The sequence below is a fragment of the Dermacentor andersoni genome, chromosome 2, assembly GCF_023375885.2.
Source record: "Dermacentor andersoni chromosome 2, qqDerAnde1_hic_scaffold, whole genome shotgun sequence".
In the NCBI taxonomy this organism is placed as follows: Eukaryota; Metazoa; Arthropoda; class Arachnida; order Ixodida; family Ixodidae; genus Dermacentor; species Dermacentor andersoni.
In genome coordinates this window covers 104,061,700-104,078,495 of record NC_092815.1, presented here as the reverse complement: position 1 = coordinate 104,078,495, position 16,796 = coordinate 104,061,700, and the positions used below count along the sequence as shown (strand labels likewise).

The 16,796-nt window shown below is 43.9% G+C and overlaps 1 protein-coding gene across 3 annotated transcripts in view; it reads right to left on the bottom strand.

Moving 5' to 3' along the window:
- Positions 1-16,796, bottom strand: part of LOC126541509 (guanine nucleotide exchange factor DBS-like) — a 331,349-nt gene that overhangs the window by 11,707 nt on the left and 302,846 nt on the right. For all 3 annotated transcript variants that reach the window (XM_050188294.3, XM_050188296.3, XM_050188295.3), the window contains 6 exons: positions 14,226-14,341; positions 11,716-11,785; positions 11,519-11,617; positions 7,850-7,942; positions 2,995-3,120; positions 360-560 (listed from right to left, as the gene is read on the bottom strand). In XM_050188294.3, coding sequence (XP_050044251.1) covers positions 360-560; positions 2,995-3,120; positions 7,850-7,942; positions 11,519-11,617; positions 11,716-11,785; positions 14,226-14,341 — 705 coding nt within the window. The remainder of the gene's footprint in view (positions 1-359; positions 561-2,994; positions 3,121-7,849; positions 7,943-11,518; positions 11,618-11,715; positions 11,786-14,225; positions 14,342-16,796) is intronic.

Sequence of the window (16,796 nt, the reverse complement as noted above, 5' to 3'; positions counted from 1 at the left end):
CTCTCATTGAAGCGAGATCGTATCAACTTGATACGATCTCGCTTCGACACGCTTTCATTTCATCTATAGCAAGCTTGCAAGTATTCTCGCACGCATGCTGGATAAAGAGAAATAAAGTAACAATAAAAACTCACTTTTGCTCTGCGTTCCTGGTAGGCAAGTGGCTTTATTGCGCTCGCCGTAGACGCCTCGAGTTCCATATATCCGATGTTCACTTCGTTACGAGCGTGTTATTTTACGTCAACATAGATCAGCAAGTTTCGCGTGTTTATATCAAATCATTTATGTGGATTCGCTGTATTAGGGTTAGCCTGTGAACACCGTGCCAGAAAAAAGAATATAAATAGCGCGACGCGAACCTTCAGTGCGTTCTTGAATGCATAGCTGGGGTTGTCATCTCGGCCGTACTTCTTGGTGAAAAGAACCAGGTGCTCATAGAGGAAGATGTAGCGCTGGCTGGGCTTGAACCGCAGTTCCCTCATACGCTCCTTTTTCTTCTTCTCCATCCAGACGTTGAACATGCCTTGCAAAAGCAACTTTCCGTAGTCAGCGAGGCTCCCCTAAAGTGCCGAGTAAAAAGAAGCGTGGTCACACTACAGTTAAGGTACTGCATTTAAGTTCAACATTAAAGCGCATTTACAAAAATGAAAGCATCACGTCGCCGAAGCGTTCGGGGCCTACGACATGTTGCCTTCGTCAAGACCCAAGTAAAACTCTTCGTATGTGATACCATGACGTGAGAAAGTAAAGACTTAAAAATATAAGTGTTCAGTTGCAACTTCGTTGTAGCGATGCAGTGACAGTATTTCGTATAAAGCAAATAAGTCTGCGCGTTGCTGATGCAATTGCCCTAAGCAAGTAGTTTCGCCAGGATTTGAACTTTGCCGATGCAATCATTCTGCGAATGTAGCTTTGCCATTGTGACACTGATTGTGGGGCAAAGCATCTTTGCCGTCGCGCATTCACAGCATGCGAAATTCACCATTGGAATTCTATCGATCCAATTTCTAACGTCCATTTCGTAGCGAATAAAAAAGTGCAACCACTACGATGTTCATTTACTCAAAGAGTACACATGAGGTGATACAGCAGAACATTAAATGTTGAGCAGCATGCCAGCAGTGACCATAGCATGTGGCGCCACCTGAACCACGCGGTTAACCTCGGTGGTTGACTAGAAATTGTGTAGACAATTTGAATGGCCACCATCTGTTCATTTCATAATTGGCTAGCCGTTAACTTAGAAAGGAACTTAAAAGGAGACTCAAGGAGCATCGCAACGACGTTAATAAGCACCGGGTGGCCACCAGAGCCCTTGTGGCACATGCTAACACGACCGGCCAGGAGAGAGGCTAGGACAGCACACGTGTCCTTGAAAGAGAAAGAAGTGTGTATCAGTGCCTTTATTTCGAGCCGCTAAATATCTACACAGCTGCACGAACTTTGAACCAGAATGACGGAAATCTTGAGCTGACCTGCGTTCTCAACCACCAACATGCGGTCGACGACGTATAGACTTGCTTGCTAGCTGTTTCCGCTTCATTGGAAACCAGGCTGCCATGTGGGCTCCGAAACGTCAACATATTATTGATTTGCTCATTTTTGTCGACATCTGCAATGTCTTCCTTCAACACCGCAGTTCCTTCAGTAAAGTGGTCGCTTGTAACAATGCTCTGCACACCTTAATTGAAAAGAAACCCGATTTTGGGTAAGCAGAAGGTTCAGTTTAGTTCACTATCAACTAAATGCTGACCGCATGTTCCTTGTCTCCACGGGACAGAAGTGGCAAACATAAGTTGCGGAACAAATGGGTATACCGTGACTGTGTGGGTTATGCCACCGTTGCACCGCCAGTGTTATGCATTGACTTCCTGGTAGAAAATTTACCTTTGTATTTTTTTTGCACCCAGGTTAAGGAAAGAAAAAAGTGCAATGCTACTATTTATCCCGTAGTCGTAAGTGAATGGTCACTTTTTTGTTGTTGCCTATTAACTCATTTTCAGTTACTTGAACAGGCGCACACATTCCACACGAAATGTACTTTTTACCCTGCACACATCATCGTTTGCAGCACCTTAACGTTCTTTTATGTTTTAACTCCATTTCTGTTTTAGTGACTATAGCCGTATAGTTTACTGTGAAGGACCGCTTGGCTATTCACGCACCCATTTGGCTAGCGTTCCGTCCCCCTTACTTTTACTAGTTTACCGTTAAACGTGACACCACGCTCCAAATGAGTACTGCTCGTTGATATTCCGACTCACGCCACAGTGCCGATTGATCAGACTGTTCTTTCTTAATGCCGTCAAAATATCAGCATCGCGCTCTTATTAACTGTCACTGCGTCACGCTGCGTTCTTTCAGCTCAAATTATTGAGAAACACGCGTTAGTGTCCGCAATAGACAGAACTGGCTGCCATTCCTGTACAGAATATGGCTGTTTGCTACGTCACAAGTGACCATGACGCGGCCACAAACAATCACGTCACCAAGGCAATGGGAGAAAACAGTGACGTCACTCCACCGAGTTCGTTCCTTTCCTAGCTTTACACATCTACACCGATTAACCGACACCGGAATCCGTTGATTACCAGCCACTTCTGAAAAGCACTTTTGTTACAATTCAGGAATGAGACTGCGTTCTTTACTTACACATGTGGCGAAAGGATGGGAGCTTCAGTACTTCTCTCTTAGTCTCAACTGCCTTGTTCAGTGCTTTTAAGATTATTGTTGACGCTCGGGAAGGAACACCTTCGAGAGATGATGTATTGCCATCATATTTAAAATTTGCCTACTGATTCAAGAAACTAACTCAGCAGATAAGCCTCCATTCATATCATAACTAACCTTTGCATCTTATCAACTACATTATTGTTACTTCAGTGCCTGATATATATATACATGCACCATTAAAAATATAGTTGCACCTGCCACGTTATCCCATGCTGTGAGCATCACTTTACAGTACATGCAACATATGTTGTGCATACTCACGTGGAAGCCAGTTATTGAAACTTGGTGCATACTGTCGTTTACATGCTTAAGCACATCTAGCATAGTGTTCACAGCTTCTTGCAGCTGATACTGTTCCCCGGAACCTTCGGAATACTTAAGGAGATCCTGGAATTGAAAGAGAAGCCGCAATAAGTCCATGTCACATTGCCACTACCTAGTCAGAGGGCAACGATTAATGAGTTGCGACTAAAAATAAAGACAAATACATTAGGTTTAATTACTTTACTTTAATTACTTTAATTTCATAAACCAATCCTCACGAATATGTAGTGTAGGTTCCTTTGTAAAAAAAAAAGTACTCATGACCAGTTTCTAGACCAATCGGCCATTTCATAACACGCTACGTTATCAAATGGGAGGAGCATTCAGTTGCTGAGAGTGTCCTTGAGAGCTAGGTTAGGCCCTTCTTGCAGCTCGTCCTGGCTGCTGCCCCTTAATACTGCATACTCTCGGTTGCACATAGAACGGTTCTTTGTCATGTTGCGGCTCCTCCTTTACGAGGTGTACTAATGTTAAGCAAATCACTTTACAACCAGGGTTTCGGACAAAACCGAACCAAAAGCCGTACCCAAACCGGAATTCTAGCCGGAGCTGAACTCAAACCGATATTCTTAGAACGTACACTTGAACCCGAAGCAAAACATAAATAATAATAATAACGCTTAATGGTTTAGCACGAAATAGTTCAAGCATATAGGGTTCACACAAGTGCTTAATAGATAAAGGATCGTTCGAAATCATTACTTTTTCAGAAGGCGCCCCCCACGAGCAGATCGTTACGACTCCATTGTTGCGTTATGTGCGAGAATGTGTGCTTGTGCTGGCAAGACGTGTATGTAAAGGTGTGTGCTGGTAACTGTACAGCCACCTCTGCAGAGACGCTTGCCCATCTTAAGAGGAAGCTTTAGCTCGGGTGCTCCTATCTAAATACATGTAAAAGGAGAATTCGTTTTTCTCGGCAACCACTGCACCGAATTTGACGAGGTTTGTTGGCTTTAAAAGAAAAACTTAAAATCTAGTGACTGTTGGTTTTGAATTTTTGATTTAGGTTGTCAATTTTTTATTAAAAATTGGCAAAAATCGCAAATTTCCAGAAAACGAAACTACTAAGTTTACAACTCCGTAACTCAGCAAGAAAAAACAATATCGCAATTCTGTGAATTGTATCTGATAGCACATCTAAAGCGGACATCTTACACATGAATCTCAAAAAATTTATTAATATATAATTACAACTTTTGCAGAACCCTCGTAAACAACGTAAAAAATTCACGTAAGATGCAAAATGCCATATCAAATTTGTCCGCTTTGAATGATCTAACGGATTCCGTTTACAGAACCAGTATATCTTTTTTTCATGCAGAGCTATAAATTTGTAAACTTCGTGCTTCTATTTTTTTCAAACTTCTGAATTTTTGAAAATCTTTTGAACTAAATTCAAGCCCTAAATCAAAATTTCGCTTCCAACAGTCACTAGAATTTAGCTTTCCCTCTCAATTGCAACAAATTTCATTGAAATCGGTCCAGGGGTCATCTCAGAAAAACGTTTTTGCGTTTTTACATGTATTTGAATAGGCCGCGTCGGAGTTGGGCCCGAGCTAAAGCTTCCTCTTAACTCGGCCATGCCAGATGTGTTCCACAACTGAAACATACTTTCAAGGGCACCGCAGAATCCCCTTTCCCGTTGAAGGTCTAAAATTCGGCTGTTAGGCCTGCTCGCTAATATTACAAGATAACCGTAAAACGCGCACGTCAAGACACGCGGAAAGCAACAAAGACTGTATACTTTAGGTGGAAAACCAACTAGTTCACCAACCCGGTTTCTTGTAACAGCAACCCTGCGGTCGCTAATGAATATTGTCCCCTTCTCAATGCATGGTAACAAAGGCTGTAAAAGGCACGGGAACTTTTTCTTTTTGACTTTCTTTCTGTCAATCGCTTTCTTCTCTTTTTCTTTTTTTGAATTTGGTTCAACGCACGTTTGGCGCCTCTAAGCAGACAATACAGCGCTTTTCAATTTCTGTAATTCATTCCCGGAGCATGATATGCGTCATTTCAATTTTTTATCTCCGCTTGGAGACTCGTACAAATTATTCTGCTTTAGCACCACCACAGTGGTTGCGAATACGATAGAGTTCCTGAAGAAACACACGGAGGAGTTCACGTATGCACAGCAGCTGCCAGCCGTTCGTAAGCGTTTCTCGTCTTAGGCAGCCTATCAATTCGCTGTCTCGAATTAGACAAAGCAATTTATTGTTTGAACAATTCCAAAATGTTTGGATTCCTTCAAAACGATCCGACGCAGTGTAGTATTGCCTTAGGTTTTTCAACAAGCACCAAACTTTACTACGTGCATTGTGAACGTGTTGTTCCTTTTTCTTTACTTAGTTTCTGTGTCGTCGTTAACTTGGTGTAATCATAAAGTATCACGGTGTACATGTATCAAATTATGTAAACATGCATTTTGTTTTGCAACAAGATCCACCAAACCGTTAAAGTCACTTTGTTTTAGAAATTGGAAATATGGGATAATCGATTTGATATTCAACAGCGATTTTTCTCGAATACTCGTATTCGATTCGATTAGAAAATCTTGCTGTTCGAAGACCGCGGTAAATTTCTACCGTTTTGCCCATGCCCAGTGTGGATGACAATAAAATAAAACGCGGGAAAAAGGCCAACGTTTACAGCACATTGGACCTTGGAGACACCTACAACCGGGTCCCCCTGGATGAGTAGTCAAAAAAGCTGACCTTCATTAACATACATCGAGGATTATTCTGCTATAATCACCTGTCATATAGTGCGTATTCTGCACCGGCTATATATCAGCGTACAATGGAAAGCGTGCGGAATGTTTTGCCGGAAGTATACGCCGATTTGAACGAGGTTATCGCAGGAGAGAAGTGGAATGACAGCGGTTCTTCAGCGCCTCTGAGTGTACGGCGTCAAGCTATGGAAGGAAAAGGAGGTCCGAGGTTTCATAGCTCGGTCACAGGATCAGTACCGGTGGGCTGCAGCCTCATGATAAGAACATGGATAATATAATGAAGGCGGCAACACCCAAGAACATGAGGGAACTGAGTTCCTACTTGCTCCTTCCCACGTACTACAGCAAGTTCCTCCCAATATTGGCTGGTCTGTTCTCCCCGCTCTACGACTTGCTAACGAAAGACCGTCGCTGTAAATGGGAATCTTAACAGCGGGAATCATTTTTCAGGAGTAAAAAAAGGTCTTACCAGACTTCAACGTGCTTGCCTACTTCGATTCGTCGCTGCCTGTAGTGCGATGCGTCACCCAAAGGACTCGAAGCTGTTGTTTCCCATCGCGTTGGCAATGTTGAAAAGACAATAGGCTTTCGTTCTCGAAGATTTCCAAAAGCGGAAAAAAGAACCATTCACAACTTCAGCGCAAAGCATTCGTCCTAGTGTTCGAGGTATCAAAGTTTGGGGACTACCTACTGGGAAGAACCTTTACCTTTGTCAGAGAACACTCCACTGGTTCGCGTGCTGAAACATTTATATATATATATATATATATATATATATATATATATATATATATATATATATAGGCGGATAATAGTTGCCACCGACACGCTATTCATCAGAAACCAAGGCCCTTCCAAGTGGCACCCCTGTCGTAGCAGCGCGATTCTTTATTGAAAACCTGGTTCTGAGGCACGGTGCACCAGCGCGGTGATAATAACGGACAGAGGGACTGCCTTTACGGGGCTACACTTCTAAAGACAGTGCTTAGCCTCAGCGGCACGGCTCACCGAAAGACCACAGCTTATCATCCGCAAACGAACGGCCTAACAGAACGCTTGAACAAGACTATCGCTGACATGCTGAGTATGTACGTAGACGTGGAGCATAAAAATTGGAATGACATTCTACCGTACATCACATTCGCTTACAACACTGCTCAACAGGAACCGTGAAATACACCATTTAGCCTTCTTCATGGCCGTGAAATGACGACGATGCTCGACGCGATGTTGCCACATGACTGCGGTGATATAGGCACGGACGTTGAAGCTTTCGCTCAACGTGCTGACCAGGCGAGGCAACTCGCCCACGTCGGAATCGCCCGACAACAGGAATACGACGCTCGATGCTACAATCTACGTCGCCACTACATCACATATCAGCCAGACGACAAAGTGTGGGTTTGGAGTCCCATCCGTCGGCGAGGGCTTTCAGAAAAGCTACTGAGGCGGTACTTTGGGCCGTACAAGGCTTTACGACTCATCAGCGACCTGAACTATGAGAAGTAATCCCTGACAGTCCTGCTTCTTCCAGGGCGAGGCAGCGTCCACCAGAAGTTGTGCACATTGTGCGCATGAAGCCATATTGTTCAGAATGAAGTGCCCACACCTCGTCTGACATCTTCCTGCCGCTTGGTGAGCATCGGGACGATGCTCTCTATGGAGGGATGCAAATGCCACGTCCAGTACGCGGCACGTAGAGGAAGACGAAGATCTCGCGCATTACGGAAGAAGAGGTCCCTGTGCGATTGTTTTTCAGTTGGCCTGGAATTAAATTTGCACTGCCCTTTTTTTATCAGTTCCTGCTGCTTGCGAATCGTGATAATATATAATGAACTAGTCGCGAGTTGGTTGTGGTTGGGAAAAAAAAACTATCGTAAGTGTAGTGTTCGAACTGTCACATTCCTGTGTTCGTCGTATTAACGCCATCGTTATTACTTTAAGTATGAACCGACTAGCCCAACAACAAGTAAGTTCTTTTGCATTCTTCCTCAAAACGCTAACTGCAAACTTACGGCACCCACAAAGCAAGAACGTGGACCCAAAAATGAAACTATGACTAACCTTGAGCAGAAGCTGGTACTTTGTGATCCTCTGAACAGGCTTGAGCAGATAGGCATCCAATGGCAGCTTGTGATTCAGTTTTCTTTGGCATTCCTAACGGCAAGAAAAGAAATTCAACCATGTTTGAACAGCCTTGGTAGACCGTAAAGCTTTGTTGTTGTTTATTAAACGATGAGCAGCGGGAAAATAGGCGACCTAGGCAGCAGCTATCCAGGTCATCAAGAATAAACTCCGGTCAACAAGGAATGTATGAAATTGATAAATCCAGGGTGTCTACACAGCGGACATTTCGAAATTCCCTGAGCTTTCCAGGCTTACCCTGAGTGTCCTTGCAAACTTTCCTGGGTGACACAGAACTTGGTCTTATGTCAAGACGAACCTGACACCGTCACTCGATGCTGTCCCTCTATATTAAATATGTTCAAAAATAAAAAGCTACTTAATCCAGTTTCAATAGTAAGGAGTAGTGTTTATCCAAAAATAATGTAGAAGGGAGGGGTTAGTAAAATGCACAGTGAATAAAATATCTTCGAAAAGAAATGGTAGAGCCCATTGCAAAGCGAGTCGAACATTTCCAAACACGAATACAAAGAGATGCATGCAGAAGCAAATATTTTTCCAATATGAGCTATTCCTATCAACTGATAGCAAGCTCATTGGCATGAGGACCAAACTTTGTCACAAGCGAGATTCTCTCAGCAGCTGGAAACTCAACCTCAAGTGTCCTGACATACTCTCAGCCCGCGCACAACACCATATTGTTGCATTTCACTGCTTTTAAGAGCTTATTTTGGGTTCGATGAGGGAAACCTGCATCTCAGTGTCAGCCAACACTTCGTTTTTTTTTTTATCTCAAGCTCCTTCAAAGAAGCGGCGGCACACTTCCTTTCCCGTCCATTCCTCAATGCGTCGGTCCTTTCCATTCTAGTCCTCCTTCCGACGCGCTTTCGCCCCACGGACTATTTAAAGTATCCTCTTGGTCAGTTGTACAGTCAACGTCCTATATTTCAGACTCCCTAGAGGTTGCGAAGACGTCCGAAAAATCAGGCAGTCCGAAAACATGAATGCGTGTCTTTTAATGCCCGTATGGGCTCAAATCGCTACAGGCACGTCCGAAAAAACTCTGAACGCCTGCCAGGAGACTTATTAGGCATACAGGTGCTTGTACTGTGACAGGATATGGCTGGTGCACGCTTCAATAAATCTGAAATACATACTGGGTCCCGCGATATCTGCCCCTTCCCACACTTAAGTTTCACCGCAATACTTGACGTATGCTTCACCGCGCAACCTTGCTGTATTGAGGCGAAGCTTACTTTGAAAAGCTGCATACTGCAACGCGTTGTGCTTTCCGTGCTTCGAAGACATTGGCGAGGATTACAGAGCTTAGTCGGCGTCATCGCTAACGGCGGCGAATTTTTCGCAGCGGCCAACGTCGACGTAGCTAAGCCTAGCGTTGCCGCGGTGGTGGCTACGGATGTCAGCGGATTTACGTGCGAGAGCGCCAGTTCGAGGCGGTGAGATAATCAAAATGGCGGCGGTGGTGGCTTTGATTAATGCCGTCTCCGAGCTGCGGTCACGGCAAAAAGTCTGCAAAAACAGACGGAAGGGCTCTTGTGCCCGAAATATCATACGTTCTTATACAGTGACTGAGTATTCGCATGGTGCCGCGAAGCCGCCCGAATTATCGGACATGTCATAAAAATCGGGCATTCAAAAAATCGGTCGTTGACTGCACGCTGGCAACTCCTCCAGCCGAAGACACGGCGTCAGAGACGATTAGTTACGATTCCTTTCTGTTACTTCAGCCAGCATTAGCACGACTTTTGTTTCCTTTCAATAAAATTACAGCTGATTCTCCCTGATACAAGCACAAATCTCCCTGAGTTTTCCCTGAGTATATCCGGACTATTCAAAATGTCAGAATTCCTGGGTTTTCCAGTTTTTCTTGAAGGTTGTAATGACATGGTAAGAAGCGCTGAACGGGGTTGGTAAAGTTGCAAAAGAAATATTTGCCAGCCTTTCTAGACGCGTTGAAGTATCTTACAGTTAGATAAAAAGAAGAATGTGTTTTATTCCCGAAAAATATGATTAAATCATTTCTTTCTCCTTTCGCTTGTAGCAACATTTCTCGCGGCCAACTGCGGAAGTTACGTACTCTACATCATATCTATTGTGTTTTGCAGGAAAGACCCCTTCCTGCTGGCGTTTAAAGAACTTGGTCTGGAAGGATAGAAATGATCACAAGCACGGGGACAACCAGTGAGCCTTAATTTGATCGAGGAGCTGCTTCTGCCGCTTCTTAAGCTTTCAGATCTGTCTCCTCGTTGAGCTTCGCAAAAACCTTGATGCGGCGTCGCCTGTTCACTCCATACCCTATATTAACATTACCTTTTTTTTTGCCAGGGAACCATAAAACTTGCTTTATGATTCGTTTACAGTTTGAAGCAATCAACGCTTTCCCCCTATCTTCGTTTTATTTCTACGCAGTATTCCGGAAACGCGCAAAGCCTAACAGCGCGAGCACAGGTGAATAAAATGCCGCTATTTAATAGAAAGGCAATAAAAATACAGAAAGCTTGTAGCAGTACTGCCAGGTTGAAGTATTTCAAACAAAACTGGGCTATCAAAGCAAGTTTCAGCTGCATATTGAACTGTTTGGGACTTTACTCTTTTTATTACAATACGGTTCTGAATATTACCGAGAAAAGGGGTAGCTTTATTCGAGATCATAATGTCCCGACAGTGGAAAATAAATTTGTCCTTTATTTTTATTTTTTTATGAATGCTTTAGATTGGAGCTACAAGTGCTAGCACATACACCCCGACTACACTGAAACTGAATCGGTTTTCTTTTTTGCTAGCTTTTTTTAGGTATCTCGTCAATCTGTTCTGTATTGCACTATTATCTATTTCAAAATAATAGCACACTGAAATGAAAGTTATTAGGCGTTTTATCATGGCCAAGACAGTGCTCGACGCTCGATCTGGTCGAGAGTGTGCTGACGACTCTCCTATGCCGTGGGTCGCGCACATGATGTGAAGATAAGTGCATTTGCATGACAGAGCTCCTGACTCGGTGGCGCAATATCTAGTTTGTACTCCAGTGGCATCACATTTCGAAAATGAAGATCTTCAAAAATGTACAATGATATGCAAAGCGTAATAAACGCAAAGTGCTAATTTTACATGCCATACCGGACGTTATCTTAGACCTGCAGCAGGAAATGAACTGTCCAGGAACAACTAGCCACGTTGTATGACAAATAATCTTGAGCAGTGTGATCGTGAAGGGAAGCGTCACGTATTCACACGCGTATTGTACATAACACAAAATAAAAACTAGCGACTTTCCATTCCTTTAGGAATTGCTAATGACAGCTGTATTGGCTATAGTTCCCGTTGTGGTTGTATGTTTAGCTGTGTTCGAGATTTGCCTGGCATTTCAATGTTCCATTGTGAGTTGTGTTCTGGGAAACTGAAATGTAACGCACTGTTGCGACGCATGTTGTGGGTTGTGCCGGCCACCTGACAGGGAATTATTGGGCTGTTGCGCGAGTCAGAAACGAACATAAGCAATAAGTGTCAAGTTGTTTTCTTGCTGGTAAAATACCATATTAGTGATATCTAACAACACCACCTAGAAGAACCAGCTACGTTGTTGCTTACCTTGAAGAAGGCATTGTCACTGGCACACTCGAGTCTCAATGCCTCAGACTTTGGTTTGTTCATGCAATATGCACTGTACAGTTTATGAAAAGTTTCCTTCTGCAAAGAACAAAGTGACACATCGGTTCACGTTGCCCTACCCAGGGAAAGTTGAAAGCGCTCGACAGCTAGCAAACAAAGCTGCAGTGATGGCTTACCCTTTGAACGAAACAGGTTCCAACTAACTCAGGAGTACTTCGGCAGTTTTGAAGGTCCTGTAGGAAGACGCTAAACGGCGAAAGAAAGCAGGGAGAAAAAAACGCGTTATGAAATTGCTGCCACACTTTCATTAGGAAAGAACAACAAATATTTCGCAAAAAAATGCATGTTGAATAGTTAATTTCAATTTAGTGTCAAGATTTGCAGAGGCTCGAAAAACGTAAGTCTTCTGACTCTTACCTCGCAACACAATTCAAGTTAAATCGCCTCATATCTGTCTTTTCTGAGGTCATAAGTAAAAAAGAAATATGCTCCACTTTAATGTAACCCTATCTGAATATAGTTCATTCGCTCATTGGCTGCTTAAGTCATGTATTAATATTTTATATTGCCCATACTAGGCAGTCATAATAATGAGACTAGAGGGAGAGAAATTGTGGAAGTCAGACACAATCCCTTTTCAGGCAACAAGCCTCACCTACAATCAAAACATTATGAAGCCAAACAGCTGGCATCACTGAGTGTATTCATTGCATTGATTTAATATTTAAAAAGAAAGCCCTTTATCAGTCATGATAAGCAATTCTTATTTTTTCTGAAATAGTAAGTTGATAACGCATCCGGACGTTATATACTTTTGTTAATGTCTTTTATTATCGGTGATCGAATATAATGTTAGAGGAGTTAGGAGCAGGAACGGAAGTTCGCACTAACTTTTTATTTTGTTCCAAGTCTATTTTAAGAAACTGTTTAAGGTGTCCTGCACTCCAGCATCACCTGCCAGTTTCCCACGTTTTATTTTACTTCCTTTAGAAATTAAAGAGTAACAAGGATGTGTACTGGAAATCGAAGGCCACATCATCAAGCGACTTCAGTCCCTTGAACAAAAAAACAATTGATTTTTTTATATGCCAGAGTTGTACAAGGAACATGTTGGAGGCCACTTTGCACCAAACCTAACTTAATTTTGATGAAAAAACAAGCCTATGGGGTGGGGGTGTTCTTGCACACCGTACCCATTTGCTTGGAAAAGATTGGCATCGTGCGCAGGCAAAACAAAAACCAAAAAAGAAAGAAAAGAAAAGAGTGAGTAGAAACTACCGGAGGATGAATGCAACAATTAAGCGATGGTTTCCGGTAGGATCTGCTTGAGATAAGCTGCACAGACACTGCTTGTACACTCCAGGCAAATTTGTGCCGTCATCGTCGTCGTCGAGCTCCGTATAATATTTAAGTATATGTTTGCTACGTGTTTAGTTATGCCCTTATAAGCAAGATAGATTTTAAAATACTGAACCGCGAACGTTGCTCATCAAGTCTTACGTTCTTGACTGAATTATTCCTCAGTATTTCTGAGCATTGCAACCACGGTAAAAAAAAGCCACGATATACTTAATCTACAACACATGCCTTTTATCTTAAATATTCTCAGGCTAATAAAAAAGGAGCAAAGCAATATAAGTGCTCATAATCTCACGCCGCTTTTTACGGGCAGCGCAGTGACGCATGCGCGACGCGATTACAATCGCTGCACGCTGTGTTAAGGCTTTTAAGTGTGCCAGAAATTCTGGCGCACCCGCGTATTCATAGAACACCTTCCGAGGATTTAAAGCACAGCGCTACACTCTGCTATCACTGTCAGTGCGTCACCCTTCGGGAGAAGCGTAAAAACGTTAATTTTTACAGCGAAGCTGTTTAGAGCTACGGCCTTTCCGTCGTCCGCGAACAACCCGCGAACTAGCTCGTTAGCGCCTCTTGGCGCAACCGTGTGAACGCGTTCGTGGTCGGTGTCTCCTTCCGCAGCTGGCTCCGTTGCCGATCATTGAGCCATTCATTGGAAAGAGGAAACTATCGTCGTCGTCGTCATCAACAACTATCATTATGAGCAATGGCTCGAGCATCGTCGTCGTCTTCCACAGCTGGCTCCGTTGCCTCTCATCATTCCAGCGTAGGATTTCATTTCCCTTCTGTCATCGTAATGAGGAAGCCACGTTTCTTTCTTTATTTTTTTTTACTCACGGTGGTATGAACCATTGCTCAAGGGGGCATTAGCCATTCACTGTCTTACGTGAAGGACGCGTTTAATAACAGAGGTGATACGAGAATGTGTGCGCATGCCTATCGTCAAGATGACCACCGATCAGGACAATAAATATGTTCGTACGTATGTTGAACATTCTGTGTAACCTCTGTGTCTTGTACTAAACAACTTCGCTGGCCATCCACCTTCCCAAAGTGGAATGGCTCATGATTTTCTTACTTCTTCCTTTTTTGGTTCTGCGTTAAGATCAGAGAGCTTGAGCATAGCGTGTCGTGTTCGACAGAGTAACGCTGCGTCCGATGTACGCGGAAAGCCAGTTCGGCGTTCCCTTTCGCCCCGCGAAACGGCATGCACGTTGCCCTGACATGACGCCGACGCCTCCAGCGTCACCGGAGGGTCCGTATAGTTGTTATCGTAACAAAATAGAGAGAGGGAAAGAAAGCATACATCGCACGGCTCAGTACTTACTCGTTGTGGAACTGGTAGAGGGCCTCCATGTTCCCAAACAGTATATCAGCTTTCCCGTACAGGGAGTGAGGCACGAGGTGTTTCATCTCTGGGTTCGTCATTTCCTTCTTGTACCCCTGGAACAGAGAGAGTTGCACGGGCCATTTAATAAAAATAAATGGGCGCTGCAACATGTGTTAATGAAGACTATACCCTCGGTATTAACCGGAGCCAACTCTCACATCCTCTGCCGAAAGAATTCTTTTCTAGCACTTCGTATCAGAACTGTGGCATGAGGCGAAAATTTAGTCGTCGTGGCCTCAGAAGCCTTCGGTACATTTTTTTTTTGTCAGGGTATTTAAGGACTTCTGTAATAAACGGCGCAGGCGTTCTTGATAATATGCTCTAGCGATTTCATAAAGGAGAAAGGAGCGATTTATGGGGGTAGGAGGCTCTGCCGCGATCGGAGTACCTGTTTCGATCTTCCGACGGCGTATTTAGTCATCAGCTCGCGGTGTTCTCACGTGGTGTCCCTCACGTGAACTGCCCAAGTACTGCGCTGCTCGTAATCTGGACAATCTAATGAGAGTTGAGTCGTTCAAGATGGCACGACCGATAATTTGCCTTGGCATACTGCGCCCAGTAAATGATCAGGCGGATATGAATACTGATGACTCGTTTTGCGATTATAGTATCAGTACTTTACCGTATCAGTATCAGTATCAGTTTATCAGTATCAGTACGATTATAGTGACAGAACTTCATCTTACAGTAGTCGATTTCCCATTACAGCGGATGTATTCTGTTGTGGAACATCACCCACAATTCCATCAGCGATTGGGTGAGAACATAATGTGCGACTTCAGAGTGTCCCATATTTTTCTACAAATCAATTTTCAATGTTTCAGGTTCAATGTTGTTAAGAAAAGATATAAGTACATTATAACAATAATCTTCATAATAACAAGAGGAAACAGAAAAAAAAAACAAATCGAATAATTCAGAATTGCGTGAAAACAGGTGTTTTACGTTCTGTGTCAGTGTTAATTCGAACCAACATTGTAGCGATGCGAAGCAAACACTGTTTCGCTAGCAGGCACACTACAAATGACGACAAATGTTTGAATACTTCGCGCTGTTAACCATCAACAGCGGACAAAAATCGAGAAGGCTTCGCCACTATGGCAAACCGACTTGCCGTACTAATCCCGCGCGTTGCTATGATATGAAGAGCGAAATGTGAGACTAGTAGTAGTAGTAGTAGTAGTAGTAGTAGTAGTAGTAGTAGTAGTAGTAGTGGTAGTAGTGGTAATGGTAGTAGTGGTAGCGGTAGTAGTGGTAGTAGTGGTAGTGGTAGTAGTGGTAGTAGTAGTGGTGGTAGTAGTAGTGGTGGTGGTAGTAGTGGTGGTAGTAGTAGTAGTAGTAGTAGTAGTAGTAGTAGTAGTAGTAGTAGTAGTAGTAGTAGTAGTATAAATATTATGTTAGGGGTTCTGCGCGGTAGATGCACGGGTCCCTCAGTCCAGAGCTACACTGGTCTCTGCGGTTCGCTGGGCTTGATCGAGAAGAGCTCTCTGGCTCTCTAGATCTTCGCTAGCAAGCCAAACCTGCCACTGCCTGTTACTTGGTATTTGCGCCGCAAGGGGCGAATTGAAATTTGGAGGCCATAGTTTACACGTTCACGCGACGCGGGCAAGAGTAGGCCGCCCCCCGAACCAAGTAAAGGTGTCCCCATAGAGTGCAGGGTGTATCTTACTAAGTATAAGGAGGTGTGCTTATGTGCCTCTTTGTATGCGGCGCCAGTCCATGGGCTGTTCTCCCGTAAGGTCGGGGTGTGGGCGGCTGTATTTTTGTCTCTCTTTGGTTTTCGAGGATGTCGTGCGGGTGGATCGGAGGTTCCTCGAAAGGCCCGACCGGTGTTCGGATGCTTATTCTTCGAGCAGTTCGGTACGCCCTCTCGTTCTCCTCGAGTCGAGTGCGCCGGGCACCACATTATCGCGTGGTATGGTGCTCAGCATTCTGTAAATTTTGTGTGGTATGGTACCCGTCATGAATGAACGGCATGCTACCAGGGAGTCCATCATGACCAATGCAGATTGTTATTTTGCCTCTGCGTTTCGAAGGGCTAGCGCTATGGCTGCTGCCTTGGCCGTGCTGGTAGAAGGGTTCCGAATGGAGGTCGTTATCGCTATCGACTGGTTGAGGACCACTATTGTCAATTTGTCTGTTGCCATTCTACACACATCGGTGTAGTATATCTATGTATTTCTTCCATATTTGTTTTGTAAAGTCTTTGATCGCGCTTTTCATCTGCTTTGATGGTGTTCAGTGCCCATATTATTTGAGATTGGTGAAACTAGAAGTTTCTCTTGTTCGTCTGGGTAGCAAAACTGTTTCTCCCCCACCACACTGAGCTCTCAGCGATTATCTCAACTTTTGCGGCAGGGTCCTTCTGTGTTCTGTTGAGTTCAGACTTTCTATTTGTGCAACGACCACCGCCGCGGCGTGTTATTCATATATGTTGTAAACACTAAGAGCCTCTCTTGGTGCACGTGTTCTTTGCGGAGCCCCAGGGCTGCCTTATACGCTACCCTG